At 36.1% G+C, this 21,447-nt stretch overlaps 1 protein-coding gene across 14 annotated transcripts in view; it reads left to right on the forward strand.

Annotated features, from left to right (window-relative positions):
- Nucleotides 1–21,447, forward strand: part of LOC135735836 (uncharacterized) — an 83,564-nt gene that overhangs the window by 28,859 nt on the left and 33,258 nt on the right. For 10 of the 14 annotated variants that reach the window (XM_065254428.1, XM_065254430.1, XM_065254438.1 and 7 more), the window contains exons 3-26: nt 3,711–3,809; nt 4,341–4,439; nt 4,525–4,623; nt 4,860–5,045; nt 6,426–6,449; nt 7,727–7,825; nt 10,008–10,106; nt 10,699–10,797; nt 12,690–12,887; nt 12,977–13,075; nt 14,369–14,467; nt 14,679–14,777; nt 15,994–16,191; nt 16,509–16,607; nt 16,705–16,803; nt 16,890–17,087; nt 17,187–17,285; nt 17,372–17,470; nt 17,843–17,941; nt 18,022–18,120; nt 18,205–18,277; nt 19,144–19,267; nt 20,939–21,023; nt 21,111–21,214. In XM_065254428.1, coding sequence (XP_065110500.1) covers nt 3,711–3,809; nt 4,341–4,439; nt 4,525–4,623; nt 4,860–5,045; nt 6,426–6,449; nt 7,727–7,825; nt 10,008–10,106; nt 10,699–10,797; nt 12,690–12,887; nt 12,977–13,075; nt 14,369–14,467; nt 14,679–14,777; nt 15,994–16,191; nt 16,509–16,607; nt 16,705–16,803; nt 16,890–17,087; nt 17,187–17,285; nt 17,372–17,470; nt 17,843–17,941; nt 18,022–18,120; nt 18,205–18,277; nt 19,144–19,267; nt 20,939–21,023; nt 21,111–21,214 — 2,675 coding nt within the window. The remainder of the gene's footprint in view (nt 1–3,710; nt 3,810–4,340; nt 4,440–4,524; nt 4,624–4,859; nt 5,046–6,425; nt 6,450–7,726; nt 7,826–10,007; nt 10,107–10,698; nt 10,798–12,689; nt 12,888–12,976; nt 13,076–14,368; nt 14,468–14,678; nt 14,778–15,993; nt 16,192–16,508; nt 16,608–16,704; nt 16,804–16,889; nt 17,088–17,186; nt 17,286–17,371; nt 17,471–17,842; nt 17,942–18,021; nt 18,121–18,204; nt 18,278–19,143; nt 19,268–20,938; nt 21,024–21,110; nt 21,215–21,447) is intronic. The other 4 variants (XM_065254431.1, XM_065254437.1, XM_065254442.1 and 1 more) reach the window with 2 other exon arrangements.

Genomic DNA, 21,447 nt, shown 5'->3' on the forward strand with positions numbered 1-21,447 from the left:
CCTGGTAATTTTAATATGATTTAATTAAAAGAGCTAACAATTTCCTAAATTTCCTGTTCATAGTGCGTAAGAAGTAATGTAATTTACAAACACATATAAGTAACCTTGCATAAAACCAACACTGAATAAATTTATTTGGTTAATGTTATTTTGGTTTGTACGTGTTTTAAAGTAACTTAAAATGTGTTAAATGAGACAGAAACAGCCGATTGACCAAAAAGAAGCGCAACATTCACGTTGATATGTCACCATGGAAACTCAAACATTATAACGATCCTGAATTCTGCCATTAAATATTAAATCTCTCTATGAATAGGAACATATAACATATGCCTGAATAACTTAAATACAGTCAGCAGTGTTAAAATGCTTTTGAATATCGATTTATTAAGATACTTTTAAGCGTAGCTTCCATTGCTCCACAAATATGAATGTATGCGTCTCTCACCTGCGCTCCATGACCTAACGTCCTTTATTTTTGACAGCTGTCAGTGAGAGGAGATGATAGTGGGCGGGGTTTTTTGTGACGTTGACCTGTAAATGCAGATACGATGGCTGGATTGCGTTTACATTACACTGAGATCCGATCACAAAGCGTCCTCGACTACCTCTGCATCAGGACACACAGATCGGATAACATTCCGATCACAGACGCGTTTACACTTGTCTTTTCAATGTGTATGTGGACAACATCCGGATACAGGTCGCATGTTAATGCCAAGTGTAAACGCAGCCTAAGTGATATTGAAATCTAATCTGCACATTTTATCTGTTGCCTCTTTCCGCCCTTTTGCTAGAATCCCTCTCGCCTGATGCAAAAAAAAAATACTGTCCAGCTTTCATAATCCAAATAAATGAGATTAGAGTTTGTCCCATTAATTCTCTCTGCTCAAGCTGATGTGTGTGACTGGCTGCAGCTGCACAGCATTCACTGTGTCAAGATTTCCCCATCAGACAGACAATAGGGTTCATTACTAAATTATTATGACAGATGGTGATGTTTAAACAAGGGGAAATGCTCATTTACAGTTTAAACTAAAGATATTAAATACAGAATCCCCTGTTATATTTTTAGTTAAATAAGTAACTTCTGAGATATGGGTAAATGAATAATTGAATTGTTTTAGTAACACTTTACAATAAGGTTGTATTTGTTAACATTAGTTTGTATGCATTAGCGTGGACCAGAGTATGTGAGCGGAGTGGAGTGGAAAGAATTTGCGCTCCGCGCTCAAAGCATTTCGCTCAAGCTCCGCTCTGGGTATACAAATTTCCGCTCCTCGCTCACTCCCCGCGCCGTCCTTCCTTAAGTATCGCTCCGTTTTCGCTCTACGGCAAATTTTTATTTAAAAAAAAAACAACAACAACGAATATGCAGTACTAAGAGAAGAACATCATATACTTTATTGGAATTTGAAACAGTAGCTAATATTAGCCGAAATTAGGCTATTATTTAGCTCACTTTTAAACAAAGCAAAACAAAAAATGTGTTGAAATTAAATAAATTATTAAATGAAAAACCTCATATAAAATAAATAATCAAACGAAAAACATTACATTAAATCAAAGAAAGAAATCACAAACTGAAATATTAATTTAAACAAATAGCCAAACGAAAAAAATATAGGGCTACTGCCTTCACTTTATGCCAACTTTTATAGGCTATTAATTACAGAACTATTCTGAACAAAACAAATGCTGGCTGGTTGAACATATTTTTTATTTTATACGCAGTTATTAACTGAAGAACATCACATACTGAAATAGCTAATATTAGCCCAAATTAAGCTATCATTTAGCTCAATTTTAAACAAAGCAAAACAAAAATGTGTTGAAATTAAATAAATGATTAAATGAAAAACCTCATATAAAATAAATTATCAAACGAAAAACATTACATTAAATAAAAGAAATAAATCACAAACTAAAATATTAATTTAGACAAATAGCCAAACGAAAAAATATAGATAGTCTACTGCCTTCACTTTAAGCCAACTTTTATATTAATACTAGAACTATTCTGAATCTGAACAAAACAAATGCTGGCTGGTTGAACACATTTTTTATTAAAGCTATATCTCCAATGCTGCATTCACTTTAGGAAAAACGAGCTTTTGCCGAGTCGCAGGTGCCAAGCACTTGCGCTGAATTTCTATCCGCTTTGCCCTGAGAGTGTGCACGCAATTTATATCTCTTCAATCACTTCCATGCAATTGTTTTATATTTCCCGAAGTGTGTATGCGCTCAGACTGCGTCCTCTTGTGCATTCGCAAATCCATCAGCTCTCGCGCGCTGTCTGGAAGGTGCGCTGATCGCGCGCGCGTCTCAACAAACGGTCTCTGTGCGTTGCGCTTGGTGCAGAGTGCTCATGGGAGTTGTAGTTTCCCAGTGTCGCGTATATAAATGTTTGTGAAAGTACTACAACAATACAAATGCAAACGAATGCAAAATATGTTAAGAAACATTTTAAGTCCCCCTCCGTTTTTTTTTCACAGTGGTTTGGTCCGGAGTCTGACGAGTCCTGACTCGTAATTGAGCGATAGTGGAGCGTTTTCGGAGCGAGAGAAAATCACAACGCTCCGACATAAAAAAAAAACGCTCCTCGCTCCTGGCAAAATTACGCCACTGCACTCCTCGCTCCGCTCCCACTCCGCACCGCTCACATACTCTGGCGTGGACTACCACTGAGCAATACTTCTACAGCATTTAGTCTTAGTTCATGTTAATTTCAGCATTTACTAACACATATTTAAACATTAATAAATGATGAAAACCTATATTGCTTATTGTTTACTTCATGTTAATGTTAAATCGGACTTTTCCATGTTTAAGTGCTATAATTGGGTCCTCAGTGCTTCTATCAACCTAGAAATTGTGAAAAAGATCAACCCAGTAACTTAGTTTTGGTAAACCATTCTCTACAAGCACATAAAAAATAGGTCTTTGAAATTTGGCTCTCCTTATGATGTCATAAGGAGCTCTTATTATAATAATACCGCCCCTTAATCTGCACTATCCAATCACAGCACTGCCATTTAGTGCAGAGAAAGAGAGAGAGAGAGAAAATAATTCTCAGCACAATTGAGTTTAAATTGCAACAAACCACCATCATTGTGATCAGTGTGTTTGCACTTCATCCGCTCATTTGCATTTTAAAGGACACACCCAAAACGGCACATTTTTGCTCACACCTACAAAGTGGCAATTTTAACATGCTATAATAAATTATTATTTATATGGTCTTTTGAGCTAAAACTTCACCTATGTGCTCTGGAGACACCAAATATATATTTGACATCTTAAAAAGTCTTGTGCCATGGCCCCTTTAAGTGAAAAAAGTGCACACTTATATCTAGAGTCTACTTTTAGCAACTTTTTTAGTATTGTCACTTGAAGATATTTATCACACTGTAAACCTTTAAAACAATCTCAGTTAATACAGTATGTGCACACAATTTCATAATATCTCCCATTCTAGGTACTGTAATCATACAGACACAGTATCACTCCATTATGAAAAGCCTAGGTGTACAGTACTTCCTCTGTAAAATATCATATTCACGCATACAGTAGCCTATTAGTCATTAAAGCAAGAATATCTCAGACATTTAAGCTGATTTTGCAGGGCTTATGGGCTATAATTCACTAATAAGGGATTCATGCAAACGTGCACTGTTAATTATATTGATTATGTCTCCCCCTGCATGAAGAATGGACTCAATGCTCTTCATCTAGCAGCAAAAGAGGGCCATGTGGAGCTGGTAGAGGAACTTCTGGACAGGGGTGCGGCCGTGGATTCTGCAACCAAGGTGCTTAATACACATGAACACTTACAAAATGTTTTGAGGGAGGGGCATGTGGCACCAGTTGGTTGGACAGAGTTAGTCTAAGGGAGGAATGCCAGTCATCCAACACTATGGTATGATAAGTACTGCAGGAGTGATTTTGGCCACTCCTGTCATCTGACACACATGGCAAAAAAGAAAGAGACACATAACACATGACCAGCAAACTACTGCACTAAGCATCTAATACTGTATACCCTCAGATGACATTTTAAAAGCTTTAGGTTCAGTTTATGTCAGTAAAAATGTGATAACTTTTTTGTGTGTGATTTTTAAGAACAAGATACTTCTATTTTTCAATAATGCAAGCAATGACTGAATCAGGTCAGTGTCCCAGGCAGTCAAAGGATCAAAGGGGAAACTTTTTGACTACAGTATGGGCGCATTTTGTCCCTCTGTCTCTTGCTTTGGCATGTTTCAAGGTGCACAGCCATCTTTTCTTTTTCTTTTTTTTTGACGTAACCAATATGTCTCTGCTTTGATTGGCTCTTTCAGAAAGGAAACACAGCTTTGCACATCGCCTGTCTGGCTGGACAGAAGCAAGTTGCAAAACTGTTGGTGAAAAGAGCAGCAGATGTTAACGCCCAATCACAGGTCTTATACTAAATAAACTGGTCTAATAGTAAATATTTAAATATTTACATATTTCAATCTGAATTCTGTATGTTTGTTCATTCAGAATGGCTTCACTCCACTTTACATGGCGGCTCAAGAGAATCACTTGGAGGTTGTGCGATACCTTCTGGAAAATGGTGGCAACCAGAGCACGGCCACAGAGGTTTGTCATCACATATTATGTGTGCTGTTGATCTATTGTGCGTCTGTTTTGCAAAAAATAAAAGATACTAACCATAGCATAATACAGTAAATATTAGTATACTACAGTATTTGGGTTCCTTATTGTTAATTTGGCCCCCCAAAGAAAATTTATGAAAAAATTGTTGTAAAAAACATTTTATTTGTATCAAGCTGTGCTCGTCTATATGTGCTCATGTAAATTCTTTCTTATTTTAGGATGGTTTCACTCCTTTGGCCATTGCTCTGCAGCAGGGTCACAATCAGGTGGTCTCTCTTCTCCTGGAACATGACACCAAAGGCAAAGTCCGCCTGCCTGCCCTTCACATCGCTGCCCGAAAAGATGACACCAAGTCTGCTGCTTTGCTGCTCCAGAACGACCATAATGCTGATGTCCAGTCCAAGGTGAGAGAGCAAAGATGTGGGTTTTTCCTGTCAATGATATCAATAAGTTATTCTAGAAGTCTGTACCATAGCTCCCCCGTGTGCCTGTACTTGTTACTGCAATTTTTATCAGAGAAAAAGACTAGAACGCATTGTTAAAGGAATGCTTCACCCAAAAATGAAAATTGTCATAATGTAATCACTTTCATGTTGTTACGAACCTATATAATTTTCTTTGTTCTGATAACCACAAAGGAAGATATTTTGATGAATATTTGAAACCAAACTAATCATGATCTGCATTCTATAGTATTTTTTTTCCTACTATGGATGTCAGTGAGGCTCATGGTTTTAAACATTCCTCAAAATAACTTCCTTTGTGGTCATTAGAACAAAGAAATTCATACAGGTTTGTAACAATATGAGGGTGAGTCATTTTTGGGTGAACTATCCCTTACATTTAATTAAATGAAAGTTTAAAATGTGGCATTTATAAAGCAAAATGGTATTATTGTAATTTTAAGACATGTTATCATGGTTATACCATGATTTATTTAGACCATAATGTTTTTTCAAGGAAATGGGAATGTATATACGGAATCATTTATTTGATGATAAATCGGTATAATTTTATGCAAATCCCACATTAAGCATTTTAATATTAATGCCTCTTGACACTTATATTAACTCATTCCCTGTCAGCATTTTTTGTGATTTTCACAAAATGCCTTCCAGGAAAATGTTCTTCTAAAAATATATACATATGCAAATAAAATGAAAGAACTGCTTTCAAACAAACAATAAACAAACAAAACGTGAAAAAAGTTTAATCCTATCTATATTTTCTTTAAAAATACAAATGTTTTAGCAAAAAGCTGAAATAATTGCATTTTTGTGAAGGAATTTGTTAGAGATCAGATTCAAAACGATTATCAAAACATGTACACATAGTTTAAAATTAATAAATAACGTTTTGGCTTCAGTTTTTTCATAAACTGGGTAGATGCGTCATCTAGTGGATAATTGCGGTATTGCAGAATAACATAAAAATTCATCAGGAACACGTTTTTTTTATGCAAATGTTTTCTCGAGATAACTCGTCAATGGCAGGGAAAGAGTTAATGGTATAGTTCATCCAAAAATGTTGTTATATTATCTGTGAAGCACAAAATAATAAAATTTTAAAATATGCACATTTTTAGATGGATGCACAAATTGCAAGCCAAATATGTTTGGTTCTTCTGTCTTAAAACATAAGTCTGTGCTGTAGGCCTACATGTTGTGTGATATTTAGGAGCTTTTGATCACTTGCTTGACTTTATCCATCCTTTGATTATATTTTAATTGCTCTAAGATAAAAAAGCCATATTTTCTTCCTCCTCCTATGTGTGATACCTTCAGATGATGGTCAACAGGACTACAGAGGTATTAAGACTCTCTCAGCAGAATCCTGCATCCGTCTCAGCTCTTATGACACTGTGTTGTCTAACATTGAATCGTAGTAAATGCATGAAAGAAAAAAGTCATTTTCCGGCTTTCAAACGATGTAGTTCGGTGGTTCTCAACCTTTTTCACTTCTATTGCACAACAATATTGAACACATCTAAAAATGGCTGGGTTATTTTTGACGCATAATGGGTGAAAATTGGACAGAACACACCACTGGGTTGTTGTAACCCAACTGCTGGGTTATTATACCCCGGTTCAGGCCCCCTTCTCACAAAAAACTAATAAATATTATAAAGACAAGGTAGACGTATATTTTAATGCTTGTTTTGTAATCATTTTTTAAAAGTCACCTTGAGGCCCCCTTGGAAATTTGTTGAGGCTCCGGTCCGGACCCCTGGTTGAGAAACACTGATGTAGTGCATGACACATTGTCTTTGTTTTAGCAGGAACATCTTGCTTCTTTGACAGCTTTACTTTATTGTGGAAGATTGCAGTTGATTATTACACTTTTTTATTTCAATGGACATTTTGGGCAAAAGTTAAGGGTTCTAAATTATGATTTTACTAAAAAGATTTACAGAAATTTGTAGCAATGCATGTTTACTTATACTAACTAGTGTTGTCAATCATACCATCTGTGTAGAAGTCTCTTGGTTACATTGTGCTGCACTTTTTTGTTAAAATTCTGTTTTTTTTTAAATTGCACCATGTCTGTCAGAATGGAAAGGTAAGGCAAAAATTGCATCATCAAACAAACTCAGTAAGACAGACAACTATCTATGTAAAACCCCTTTCTATACGTTCATCATGTAGTGAGTAGTTGCTGATGATTTTTTGTTTCAGAGTTTTGTTTTTTCATCTTTCATCTTTCTTTACTGTCACTGAGAAACTTCTCATCTTTCTCAAAACCACATATGGCACAGGAATTGTGTTCATATATGAAATATTTGATAACAACGCACTCTTTCTCTTTTCTCCTATTTTATCAATGTCTTTCTTTTCGCTATAGTGCATGCTGTGGTTGGATCCATCTGTAGCAGCTGAGAATCCAGACATTGATATAATTTTCCATTCTTTCCTTTAGTTTTTGCACAAATGTGATGAATCATGGGAATGCTGCATGGTAGATCACAGATGAAGAGTCTTAAATCAGTTCTCAAATGTTTACACTTCCCTTTATTCTCGTTGTCTCCTTTTCTTGTTCTGTCCTTCTTTTTATTCTTTCTCTTTTTTCTCTTATTGTTCTGTAACAGAGTGGCTTCACTCCGCTGCACATTGCTGCTCACTATGGCAATGTTAATGTAGCGACTCTGCTGCTTAACAGAGGGGCTGCTGTCGATTTCACAGCCAGGGTACGATCACCTGCTACTACAATCACCTTTATAAATCGACTAGTATTAGTAAAATAACATTGCTTCTTCCTTTATCTGTTCTGTGCTTCAGAACACTTTTTCCTTTTCTCTTTCTGTTTTTAACATGTGGCAGTAAGATCAACGTCCGCTGGGTCACCTCTTGTTAAAATAAGAACATATATGGATATTTTAACTCATTTTAAAATATTAAAGGAAAACACCACAGTTTTTTTATATTTTACTATGTTCTTACCTCAGTTTAGACGAATTAATACATACCTATCTTTTTTCAATGCATGCACTTCATCTTTGCACAGCGCGTAGTGAATGTGTTAGCATTTAGCCTAGCCCCATTCATTCCTTAGGATCCAAACAGGGATGATTTTAGAAGCCACCAAACACATCAATGTTTTCTCACATCCCTTTTTGGATCCTAAGGAATGAATGGGGCTAGGCTAAATGCTAACACATTCACGACGCAGTGTACAAAGATTAAGTGTACGCGTTGAAAAAAAGGTATGTATTCATTTGTCTAAGTTGAGGTAAGAACATAGTCAAATATTAAAAAACGGTGGTGTTTTCCTTCAATATAAAAGATTAATTAAATTAATTAATTATTTTTCAAATTGTGCTACATTCAGTTACATCCCCTATTCATTGAATGTTACATAACCTACTGTATTCATGCTCATGGTATAAAACACAACTGCTGTGCAAGCGAATATGGGTAATATACATTTTGAAGCATGCACATACAGTACTATGAATTTAAATGCACTTATTAAATTAACTTAATGCATACCATATAGGGTGAATAGTATACATAATGTAACATTTGAACATGACAAGTACAGTTTAAAGATCCACTGTGAAGATTTTTAGTGTTTAGTGGCATCTAGTGGTGAGACTGTTAATTGCAATTAACGGCTAGGTCCATTGCTCACCGCTTCCTTTCGAAACGCATAGAGAAGCTATGGTAGACACCACAAGACAAACATGTCGTCGTAAGTCAACGTAATGACAAAACGCATTTTAACTCTTTCACCGCCAGCGTTTTTAAAAAAAGTTGCCAGCCAGCGCCAGCGTTTTTCATGATTTTCACAAAAGTTGAATGTCTTCCAGAAAATGTTCTTCTTTAAATATATAAACATACAAATGTATGTATATACCAAATGAAAGAACAGACCCTCTGCTTTCAAACAAAAAAAAAACGTTTCATCCTACCTTCAGTAGTTCTTTTGTAATCAGCTTTTGAATATGGGTAGGTTTCTGCAAAAACACCACATTTTGAGCAAAAAGCAGACATAATTCCATTTTTGTGAAGGACTTTTCATAGAGATCCCATTCAGAGCGATCTTTAAAACAGACACGGACATGCAGCCGCTTGCCATAGGGCAATACTTCCGGGTTTAAAAAGTTGCGGAAGGCCACCTAGTGGATAATAGCGGTATTGCAGAAAGACGGAAAAACTCGTCATTGGCGGGGAAGCGTTTTCTCTTGATTGACGAGATATCTCGTCAATGGCGGGGAAAGAGTTAAAAAGCAGTTTGTCCGTTTAGGGCAAATGTAGAAATATGGTGGTGCAAAATGGCGACTGTCATATAAGGGGACCCGCACTGTATATTGATAAAAACGGCTCATTTTAAGGTAATAAAAACAATACAGTTCATTATGTAAGGTCTTTATACACCACTGATAATATAGTTATGTATATTGCATTAATGTCAAGAGATTTTTTTAAAAGTTACACAGTGCACCTTTAAAAATAAATTTCACATACACTATCAAAAAATATGGTCAAAAAAACAAAGGGACAGTACACCTTAAAAAGGTCACAATATATACAATTTAGGTATAGATATGTATACATTTGGTAACAATATGTATCTTTGAGGTACTTGTCATTGGTGTATTGGCGCTGGTGAAACACTAAAACAAAATCCAATAATAAAAAATATAAGAACTGAGCATGAGTGTAAAGAAAAGTTGATGATAAAATTTGCTTTGCAGCTAACACCAAATACACAAAAGCTGTTTTTTAAAAATATGTTGTGTTTTACTTTTCTGTTATTTCAGCTGGTAGTTGTTGCAGTTTAAACTATCCGTATGAACGGTTTCTCAGTCTCTGATTTAAAAATATTGTATTTGTTCATGGTTATAAATGTACTCCTTTTTTGTTTAGAATGGCATAACCCCTCTCCATGTGGCCTCCAAACGGGGAAATAACAATATGATTGCCCTGCTGCTGGATAGGACTGCTCAGATTGATGCCAAAACCAGAGTGAGTATTTCATTAGTTTATCTACACTACACAAAACTTTTTGCTAAATAGCACTAAAAGCTCCTAATCATAGGGGAACCATTTTTAGTGCTATATAGCACCTATAAAGCACCTATGAAGAACCATCTGGGGGTGATATAGCACCAGATATGGTTCTATATGGCACAATATGGTTCTACACAGGTGCTACATAGGTGCTATATGGCACTAAAAATAGTTCCCCTATGATTATGAGCCACTTTTAGTGCTATATAGCAACGTTTGTTTTAAGAGTGTATATACTATTAAACAAGTGTGTATCACACACCACCTAGTGCCTCAGTTTCAGTTCATATAGGGTAGAGAAGGAACTCATTTCTGTAGCAGAGAAGCTAAAGCTAATAGAACATATTTAATATGTACATTTGGTGATTTATATGACAGTTTTCACAGTTTTTATAAAACATGAATACTAATATCGACTGTTAACTGTAATGTTGTACCATTTCAAAGTAAAATATGTGTTTTTCTATAGTTACGTATAAGTTGTTGTTGTGTATGTGGTGTTGGATATGCAGTTTGTCAGTATTTGCCTCTTGTGTTGGATAAACAGGATGGATTGACACCTCTGCATTGTGCAGCCAGGAGTGGACATGACCTGGCTGTTGAGATACTGCTGGAGAGAGGAGCTCCTATACTGGCCAGGACAAAGGTACTGTGCATAATTTAAATAATTTTGGTATGATTTTGGGACATGTAGGGGAGAGCGGGGTAAGTTGTCACACTGTTCATTACTTCAACATTAGAGACACTATCTCAAAAATCAAATAGCCACTTTGTGTGACGACGACTTCTATAGTCCACTTCGTGTTCACATGTGGTCAAGATCGCTCTAATCTGACTTTAGCACAATTTTCTTCTTTTTTTGGCTTCAAAAGTTAAAAATTTGCCCTTTAAATTGTATGCAATACAACTTTGTTAGGTGGGTCCGTGACAAAAACGGTTTGGTAAGATGAGAAATTCAAAAATCTATAAAAAAAAACGTGTTTTAAAAGCACGCATCAGGTTTATTTCAATGCACATAGTGTATTTATGTTATTTTTATGCAATAAAAATTTCCATTTGAACCATTTTTATGGACCTGAAAATGTCAAATGGTGTAACCGCCAATTGCGCCAAATAATGAGAAATATTAAAGGAACAGTATGTACGAAATGTATATCAATGAATCATAAAATGGCCCTGATATGTCACTAGACATTAAGAAATAATTTTTATTTCAAATACTTATATCACTGACAACAGTGGTCTGGCCAGGATATTGTCATTTAAAAAGTGGAGTTGCAGCCCTCAACTGATGTTTATGTTGTCATTTTCTGCATTGGCCACCAGTTGTGTGATTGCAGTACCAGTTTTAGCCACAAGTTTTGTGATTGCAATACCAGTTTTGGCCACAATCCTACATACTGTTCCTTTAAATATTTTATCCACCTTGATGGTAAGCGTAATAAAAAAATAATAATTTTTAAATATACTTTTATTAGTTATTTATAAATGTTAATTTTAATGCATTTTTGTAATATTTTCCTGACATATGCTGAAAACAGCTCTGTTTTCTAAATAACCTTTGACAAATGATGTAAAAATGTATGTAAAAAATTACACTAAACTAGATGATTATATTTTATTCCACATTTTTTATGAATATATTTATATTTTAATAAAAAATACACCAATTGACACACACATTGACATTTTTGCAATTATCCCCCAAATATGAAATAAAACCAGAAATTAGACTTGGTCTTCAAAAAAGAGAATGTATGCAAGTAATCTGCAAATTTACTTTGAAATTTTAACCCTTTTACATTTAATTGAACCATACGGACACAAAATAATTAACGGTACGTCATTGACCCAAGTATGAATTTTGAAAACTATTATTTTGCACAAAGTAGAAGAGACAATAACTTGTCTTTTGATACTTTTAATTGAATAACCCCGCTTCTAAATTACAAGGGTGAAACGATCCTTAACATAGGGTTAAAAGCAGGGTTTAGAACGAAGATAACCCAGGGTTAACCACAGTGTAAAAATTAAAATCAATAATTAATTACTTTTAATTTGTGTTCTTTTTAGATAATCTAGTATGACAACTTACCCGCCGATGGGGGAAATTGTCACAAATGAACATTCTCTATTCATTAGTCTACAACTGCGTAATGAGATAAGATATGAAAATGCAATGAATACAACATATGTGTCCAAGACTTCCTTCTTTCAGTTGTTATGAGATTTATACCATTGTGATGTATGGTGTTCGGTAAATGTTAAACAGTGTAAAAAGTGTGACAACTTACCCAGCTCTTTCCTACTGTAGTTGGTAAAAATATAATCCCTGCTTAGGTAAATTATGTTTAAACCACTTTAGATTTTATTGGGTTATTCTAATATATATATATATATATATATATATATATATATATATATATATATATATATATATATATATATATATATATATATACATAGTAAATAAAATGTTTTAAATCTTTGTATGTGTTCATCTGTGTTTGTTTCTCTCAACACGCATTCACACACAAGAACGGCTTGTCCCCGCTGCACATGTCCGCCCAAGGTGATCACGTCGAGTGTGTTAAGCACCTCCTGCAACACAAAGCACCGGTTGATGATGTCACACTGGACTACCTGACCGCCCTCCATGTTGCTGCCCACTGTGGACACTACAGAGTCACCAAATTACTTCTGGATAAGAAAGCTAACCCTAATGCCAGAGCACTGGTATTTTTTCTCTTGAAATATTTGAGGCCTAGTTATTAAATATGTGTATGTCAGTTGATCAGTCTGACTGTTTTATTTTCTATTATCAGAATGGCTTCACTCCACTGCATATTGCCTGCAAAAAGAACAGAGTGAAAGTCATGGAACTGCTGGTTAAATATGGGGCATCAATTCAAGCTATCACTGAGGTAGGAGTGTTTGTAGTAGTCTGGGCACTGATAACTGATGGGGAAGTTGAGTGTAAAAGTCAGTCCCTCCAGAAAAACGCGATTATGCGATCGCATGATTCAACGCATAATCAGCCAAAGTCTGCATATTTATGCGAGGGACGCATTTTTTCAAATACGCTGCACTTTCGCACCATAAATTGCAGATTTCAGTGCGCAAAATATGCGAGGCTTGCATGATTTCATAATTCATGCATTTTCATAGCAAAACACATATATCTTAGCAGAAAGTTTAAAAATGTTGCATTTACTTCACACAAGCGCAGCCATGGGAACGTTATGAAGTGATGTGATTATGTGACGTGAACATAATTGAAAAGCTACAAAAGCTGCAAACAGTTTTTGCAAGTTCCCACAATTTTTGCAAATTCCTGCAATTTCATCGCATAAAATTGCATAAATATCTCGCATATTCCATAGCATTTTTCGCAAGATCAAGGATTTTTGCCCGCAACAATCACAAAAAAGCTTGGGTTGGACTGACAAGTATTAAGAAAAGAAAGTGCAAAAGTGTTGGGACATACAACAGTCTTTTTATTTTAATTTGTGTAAGTCTAATAATTTTAATAATAATTTTTATAATTTTTAGCAATTATCAACAGAATGATTTGACTCAAAAGTGAAATAAACAATACATTTAAGATTTTTTGGTATTAGGTATACCAGTCTGCTATGCATAAATACATTCAAAACTTCTAATACGGATAAACAAATTATTTGTGACATCATTCTGCACTTTTAAAAGGGGAGGGCCCACATATCATTATCTCATTTGTGACAGAGGTGCCGTTTAGCGCCTTTTGCATTTGAGCTCCTCAATTGTATTATTTGGACACCCTTTGGTTGTCCATCACAATGTAATTTGGATATTAGTCTGATATTTTCTACTCTTTTGTATGGATATATGTGAATTAAGACACAGCATATGACTTAGTAGAGTTTTAATAGTACACCTTTAAAATGCTGGGTTGTTTCAATCCATGGTTGGGTAAATACTAATAAACTCAAGCTGCTGGTTAAGTATTTAACCAAACCATAGGTTGAAACAACCTTGATTTGAACCCATCGCTCAAAAATTAATTAAAACAACCCAAAATTATTTAGTGTTTGAATTAGTATTTCATTGCCATAAGCGTACACCAAGTTTTAGACTCACTTCTATTTAAAACACATTGAGGACTTTCTGTTTTTTTCTGTTGGCAACCTACCCATGTTATTATTTAAGCTCTTGCATTACTCTTTTTTTCTTTTTAGTCTGGTCTGACTCCAATCCATGTTGCGGCATTTATGGGACATCTCAATATCGTCCTCCTGTTGCTACAGAATGGAGCCTCGCCTGATATCTGTAATATTGTGAGTACTGTACATCATTATCATTTTGAACTCATAAATTGTGATTATACAAATCTGAGTTTCCTCTCTCTATAGTTTCCTGTCCTCTCTTAACACCTGTCTTTTGTAAAATCAGAGGAATTTTTAAAAAAAAAAGTTTATAAAAAGTTGTATATTTGTATATTATACATTTTTACACCATAGTTCTGATTGTTGTTTGTGTGTCCTCAAGCGTGGAGAGACGGCGTTGCACATGGCTGCAAGGGCAGGACAGATGGAGGTGGTGCGATGCTTGCTGAGAAACGGCGCTCTAGTGGATGCCATGGCCAGAGTCAGTTAACATATAATAAATAACCAAAATATAAACAACACATTCCAGGGTCAGAAATGTATGTATTTAGGGGAATTATGTATTTGTCCCTGTAATTGATTTCTGTCTTTACATCTATTTAAAAAAAAGCTTGGCTGTCCATCAAATAATTTTGCTGAATCAATTAATTGCACATAATTCTCAATTTAAAGAATTATGGTTGTGACGGTACAAAAAAATCGAATTTACATTGTATTCAGAAGCCATTTTGACATATTAGATAGCTTTCTACTGTTATTGTTTTGTTTGTGTTTTGAGTTTTGAGTTATCTTTCTCTGATCCCTGGTTCATATTACTAAACCATTATAACAACAGAGTGTTACATACAAATAGAGGCTTAAAGGGACACTACACTTTAAAAAAAAAATATGCTCATTTTCCAGCTTCCCTACCGTTTCTTACCGTTTTGGAATCCAATCAGCTGATCTCAGGGTCTGGCGCTAGCACTTTAAGCATAGCTTAGCATAATCCATTGAATCTGATTAGACCATTAGCATTGCGCTAAAAAATAACCAAAGAGTTTCGATATTTTTCCTATTTAAAACTTGACTCTTTCGTAGTAACATTGTGTTCTAAGACCGATGGAAAATTAAAAGTTGTGATTTCTAGGCAGATATGGCTAGGAACTTTACCTTCATTCTGGCGTAATAATCAAGGACATTGCTGCCGTAACATGGCTACAGGGGGCACAATGATATTACGTGGTGCCTGAAAATAGTCCCCTGCTATTGAAAGATACTAAGGGGATTATTTTCGGCTGCTGCGTAATATCATATCATCAATACCATACTGTACGCCAGAATGAGAGTTCATAGTCATATCTGCCTAGAAAATCACAACTTTTAATTTTCCGTCGGTCTTAGTACACGTTGTAACTGCGGAAGAGTCAAGTTTTAAATAGGAAAAATATAAAAACTCTTTGGTTTTAATTTTTTAGGCACGATGCTAATGGTCTAAATAGATTCAATGAATTATGCTAAGCTATGCTAAAAGTGGTAGCGCCAGACCCGGAGATCAGCTGAATGGATTCCAAAACGGTAAAAATCAAATGTTTAACTCTAGGGGAGCTGGAAAATGAGCATATTTTCAAAAAAAGTGGAGTGTCTCTTTAAAAAAATTATTTTGCTTTCTCCTTTTCTGTGTCTCACTCTTTCTGTATGTGTTCTCCTTCCTCCAGGAGGACCAGACCCCTCTACACATTGCATCTCGTCTTGGCCAAACAGAGATTGTGCAGTTGCTACTGCAACACATGGCACACCCTGATGCCTCCACCACTAATGGATACACACCACTTCACATCGCTGCCCGCGAAGGGCAGCTGGAGACAGCCGCGGTGCTGCTGGAAGCAGGAGCATCTCACTCTCTTGCCACAAAGGTCAGACTACATCTGAAATTAACACATTTATTTAAAGTTACACACAAAAAAAATATTTCTTTAACACAGTTAGACTTATACCCTCCTAGACCCCCTATATACCCTCATTCACTATTCCCTACATTAGTTTACTACTGATTTAGTTCACTCGAGTGAGTGAATTCAGGCACTTGAGCTCGCTGGAAGCGCTGAGAATTCATACGGTGCGAGCCTCAGTGAATGAGTTTATTTGCAGTGCATTGTGGGTTGAATGAGTGCACTCAATAATCTTCACTATGATTTCGGACAATACTAAAAATTGATGTTCCCTCATATAGAAAGGGTTCACTCCCCTACATGTTGCAGCTAAGTATGGAAGCCTGGATGTGGCAAAACTCCTCCTACAACGCAGAGCACTGCTGGATGATCCTGGAAAGGTAAAAAAAACAAAAATATCCAGTGCTTTGATTTTCTTAATTTTACATATATAAGTATTCATTATTGACATTTATTTTCTTTCATTGTCTCGAACAGTATGGTCTCACACCTTTGCATGTAGCCGCTCACTATGATAACCAGCAGGTGGCGATGCTGCTGTTAGACAAAGGAGCCTCACCCCATGCTACTGCCAAGGTGCCAAAATTATTTGAAGGAATAGTTTAGATAGAACCTTTATTCCATCCCAGATCTATTTTTGCTAAATCTCTATCTCTTTGCAGAATGGCTATACACCACTCCACATTGCGGCCAAGAAGAACCAGACTCAGATCGCCACTGCCCTGCTGCAGTACGGAGCAGAGACCAACGCGTTGACCAAGCAGGGTGTGAGTCCTTTACACCTGGCATCTCAGGAAGGCCACACAGAGATGGCATCCCTGCTGCTGGAGAGAGGTGCACATGTCAGTGCTGCCACTAAGGTATGCATTATAAGTAGAGAAACACTGTATATCAAGTAAAGGCTTCTGATAAAAGTGTATTCCAAATGCACTAATGGTTATTAATGTTTTTGTTTTCAGAGTGGTCTTACTCCACTTCATTTAGCTGCACAGGAGGACAGGGTCCAGGTGGCAGAAATACTAGTCAAGCATGAGGCAAACGTAGACCAGCAGACCAAAGTAAGCTAAAAGAAACATTAAGAGAGAAAAAAACATGTGCTCTGTATTGTACTTAAGTTGAATTGAATACTGCTTGTTTCTTTTAGCTGGGCTACACACCTCTCATTGTGGCTTGTCACTATGGAAATGTCAAAATGGTGAACTTCCTTTTGCAAAACGGTGCTAATGTCAATGGGAAAACGAAGGTAATAATATATATATTCCCTTTTTTAATATAATTTTTATTATTATTTAATCTTTGTGCTATAACTCTATTATTTAAAAGCACATAATTTGAAAATTCAAATAACTTTAGGGCTGTCAAACGATTAATCACAATTAATCGCACACAAAATCAAAGTTTGTGTTTGCTTAATAAATGTGTGTGAACTGTGTGAAATTATTAAGTATATATAAATACAGAAACATCCATGTATATATTACATGTAACATACATAAATTATTCTAACTTTTATTTTTTTTGTTTGCAATTAATCGCGATTAATCGGTTGAGAGCCCTACTTTACATTTATGAATAAACAGATAACGCAGAATTTAAATTTCATTTTTTTTTTCAGAACGGTTACACACCACTTCACCAAGCTGCTCAACAGGGAAACACACACATTATCAATGTCCTACTGCAGAATGGGGCCAAACCTAATGCTGTCACCATGGTAAGAGACACACTCAGAAACATACGATACATACGTATATGCAGAAATAATATTCATTTTGTGTCATTTTGCTCTCTCAGAATGGAAACACTGCACTCTCTATCGCTAAGCGTCTTGGGTACATCTCAGTAGTGGACACTTTGAAAGTTGTCACTGAGGAAATCGTCACAACCACAACTGTGCGTAAACATGCCTTTTTATATTAAGAACATGCATATTAAGTTATGCAGATTTATGCATAAGGTTAATCTGCATTATTCTAGACGGTGACAGAGAAACACAAAATGAACGTCCCAGAAACGATGACAGAAGTTCTAGATGTGTCTGATGAGGAAGGTAAAATGTACTGTTTTTTACCTTTACAGAATTCGTTATGAACATTATGCATTTGTGTTAAAGCTCATGTGCCTTTATAGCCCTACATGAGATGGAGAAGGAAGCTATTACTGAAGTCTCTATGGAATGTGAAGGTATATAGGGTATAGATATCGAGTAATCAGATCTGATGCAGTTCATTCTGTATCCATTTAAATGTGCGGTTTGTAGTTTGTAGGCTAATGGATCGAGGCACGATTTGTATGTGGAGAACTAACTTTGCACTCAGTTTTTAATTAATGTTTGGATGACAGAAAACTTTTAAAATCACAAAAGGTTGATTGTTATGTATATACAGTAGTAGGGGAGTGGGGGGGGGGGCTGATCATGCTCGGGCACAGTTTGGTTGGGGATAATATGAGTGCGCCCTTACAGTGCAATACAAGGGCTCTTTTAAGGAAACACATACTTTGGAAGTATGCTAACAACCACTCAGCAGGACATACAGTACACAACTGCATACAGTAGCAATGCCCCAGCAACCCAGTGGAGTTGATGATAACATAAGGTTAACATGCAGTTACTGTGAGTGAGATTAAGTTGTTGTTGACTAATCTTCCTAACCAAGATAACAGAATAAAAAATAATGAATTAAATGTAAATAGACCCAAATATGTTTAATGGATGCAACATAATCTGTTTTTACAAAGCACGCTGTGTCATATGCATTTAAGTGGGGTCAGGAATGATTGTTTGTACAGCATGCCCAGATATAGTATATGGAAATACAAATAGAATAAGAATTGGGATGTTTACTGAACTACAGCCAAAAGTCACTTAGCAAGTCAGTCAATTACAGAGTCTGTCATTTGCATGTGATTGTACAGGTGAGGACACAATGACAGGTGATGGAGGTGAGTATCTCAGAGCAGAAGACCTGAGAGAACTGGGTGATGACTCCCTACCTGGACACTACCTGGACGGCATGAGCTACAACCACAACCTAGACCGGTATACACAAGCCCCACAGACACAAACATAGGCTGTACTTACAGTCCAGTTTACCTTAATTGGTTCTTCATTAACCTTTAGGAAATCCCTTACTGTGCGTTCACACCGGACGCGATTTGTGCGTGTAGATCAGTCAATGATATTTCAACTTGAGCAAAAAATTTGCATGACACGAAGTTATATCCCACGAGAAATCTAGACGGAGTAACGCGATGCCTCGCATTTGGTTTGTACTTAGCATGACTGTTACGCGAGTTCAACGATTTGCGCAAGTAGATTACATACAAATATTCAATTTGAGCAAAAAATTCGCATGACACGAAGTTAAATCCCGCGAGTAATCTAGACCGAGTAACGCGATCCCTCACGTTTGGTGTGTACGTACCATTACTGTTACGCGAGTTCAATGATTTACATGAGTAGATTACATACAAAGTCAATGCAAAGACGCGATCAGATTTGTCCTCGCATGGGGTGATGCAAATGACGCGATATGGGCGAAGCGTTTGCTGCAAAAACGCGCTATTCGCCTCAAACGCGTCTTCGCCCAAGGTGAAAATATTCATCTTGAGCGAAAAATTCGCATGACACTAAGTTAAATTCCGTGAATAATCTAGAGCGAGTAACGCAATGCCCCACGTTTGGTGTGTACGTAGCATTAGTAATTATGTTTTGTTGGAAGATAAATTACCATTTGTATTACAATACTTTTGCTACAATTACCATGGTTAAACTGTGATTATTGTGGTGAGACCATAGACAATTTTTGATAAGTATAGTTTTACTACAAATAAAGCCTAAAAACTATGGTAATTGTCATTAAACTATAGTTAATTTTCATAAGGGATGCACTGATGCTATATACCCTGTTCTTTATCTTTATAGGTATTAAATATGATTTAAAATAATTAAATAATATTTATCATGTTTTACCATGGTAATATAACAAACTGATAATATACCAATAGCATGTTATTCTTTAAATTATTGTTGTGTACACCAGTGGTTTTCAAACTTTTTCAGCGTGTGGCCCCCCTTCTGTACGGTGCTTTCCTTCACCCCCCCCCCCAAAAAAAATTATAACAAAAACCTGTTCTAAAACTTAAAATTTTAATTAAACAAAACATTAAACTATACAAAGTAGTGCCGTTGGTTAGTAGCCTAATGCAGTGGTTCTAAAACTTTTTTAGTGTGCGGCCCCCCTTGTGTATGGAGCATTCCTTCGCGGCCCCCTAAAGAAAATGTATTAAAAATGTGTTTTAAATTAGACAAAACATATTAAAGTATACAAAACAGTGCTGTTGGTTAGTAGCCTTATTTTTTTAGGTTTAATTACACACATTCATGATAAATTTATGTATTTTATAAAATGTCATAAAACTGGGGCCCCCCTGGCACCATCTCGCGGCCCCCCTGGGGGCCCCGGCCCCCAGTTTGAGAACCACTGGCCTAATGTATTTAAAAAATGTCATAAAAGGCCCCCCGGCACCATCTCACGGCCCCCAGTTTAAGAGCCATTGGTGTACACTGTGTGACACTGTGTACATTGTCAGGTTTTATTATATTGAATTTGTGTGATTTTTTTTACAAACATCATCAGTTTATGTTTAAATAAACACGTACGCACACAGTGTGTCATCTTGCTGGTTGTTTTTTGTCATCCCACATCAGGTCGCATGAGACCCCCAGTCATCTTGGTTACAGAGGTGAAGGAATTTTGATTGAGGAGATGATCACCAGTCACCAGCTTAGCAGGGTGAACCATTACACCCCATATGTACAAACACATCATAAGCCTCTTCTTTTTATTTTTCTGATGTTATGTGACTGATTTGTTTGTCAGGTGTCTGCTTTCGCTCGAGAGAATGAGAAAGACTCGTATCGACTGAGCTGGGGTACTGAACATCTGGATAATGTGGTGCTCACCAGCACTCTTCTGCAGTCAGGGTCAGTATAGGTCTCACACTAACTTAAACACATGTAGTATAAATGTAAGTGACCATGCACAGAGATGCAACCTGCATTCACCTTCATTGTATAAATATAGTGATGTGTTCTGATGTCATTTCATTGCATGCAATAGGGAACTATAGATTTCTATCTTTCTTTCTTTCTTTCTTTCTTTCTTTCATTCTTTCTTTCTTTCTTTCTTTCATTATTTCTTTCTTTCTGTGTTATTC

Source organism: Paramisgurnus dabryanus, chromosome 4 (genome assembly GCF_030506205.2).
Source record: "Paramisgurnus dabryanus chromosome 4, PD_genome_1.1, whole genome shotgun sequence".
Taxonomy (NCBI): Eukaryota; Metazoa; Chordata; class Actinopteri; order Cypriniformes; family Cobitidae; genus Paramisgurnus; species Paramisgurnus dabryanus.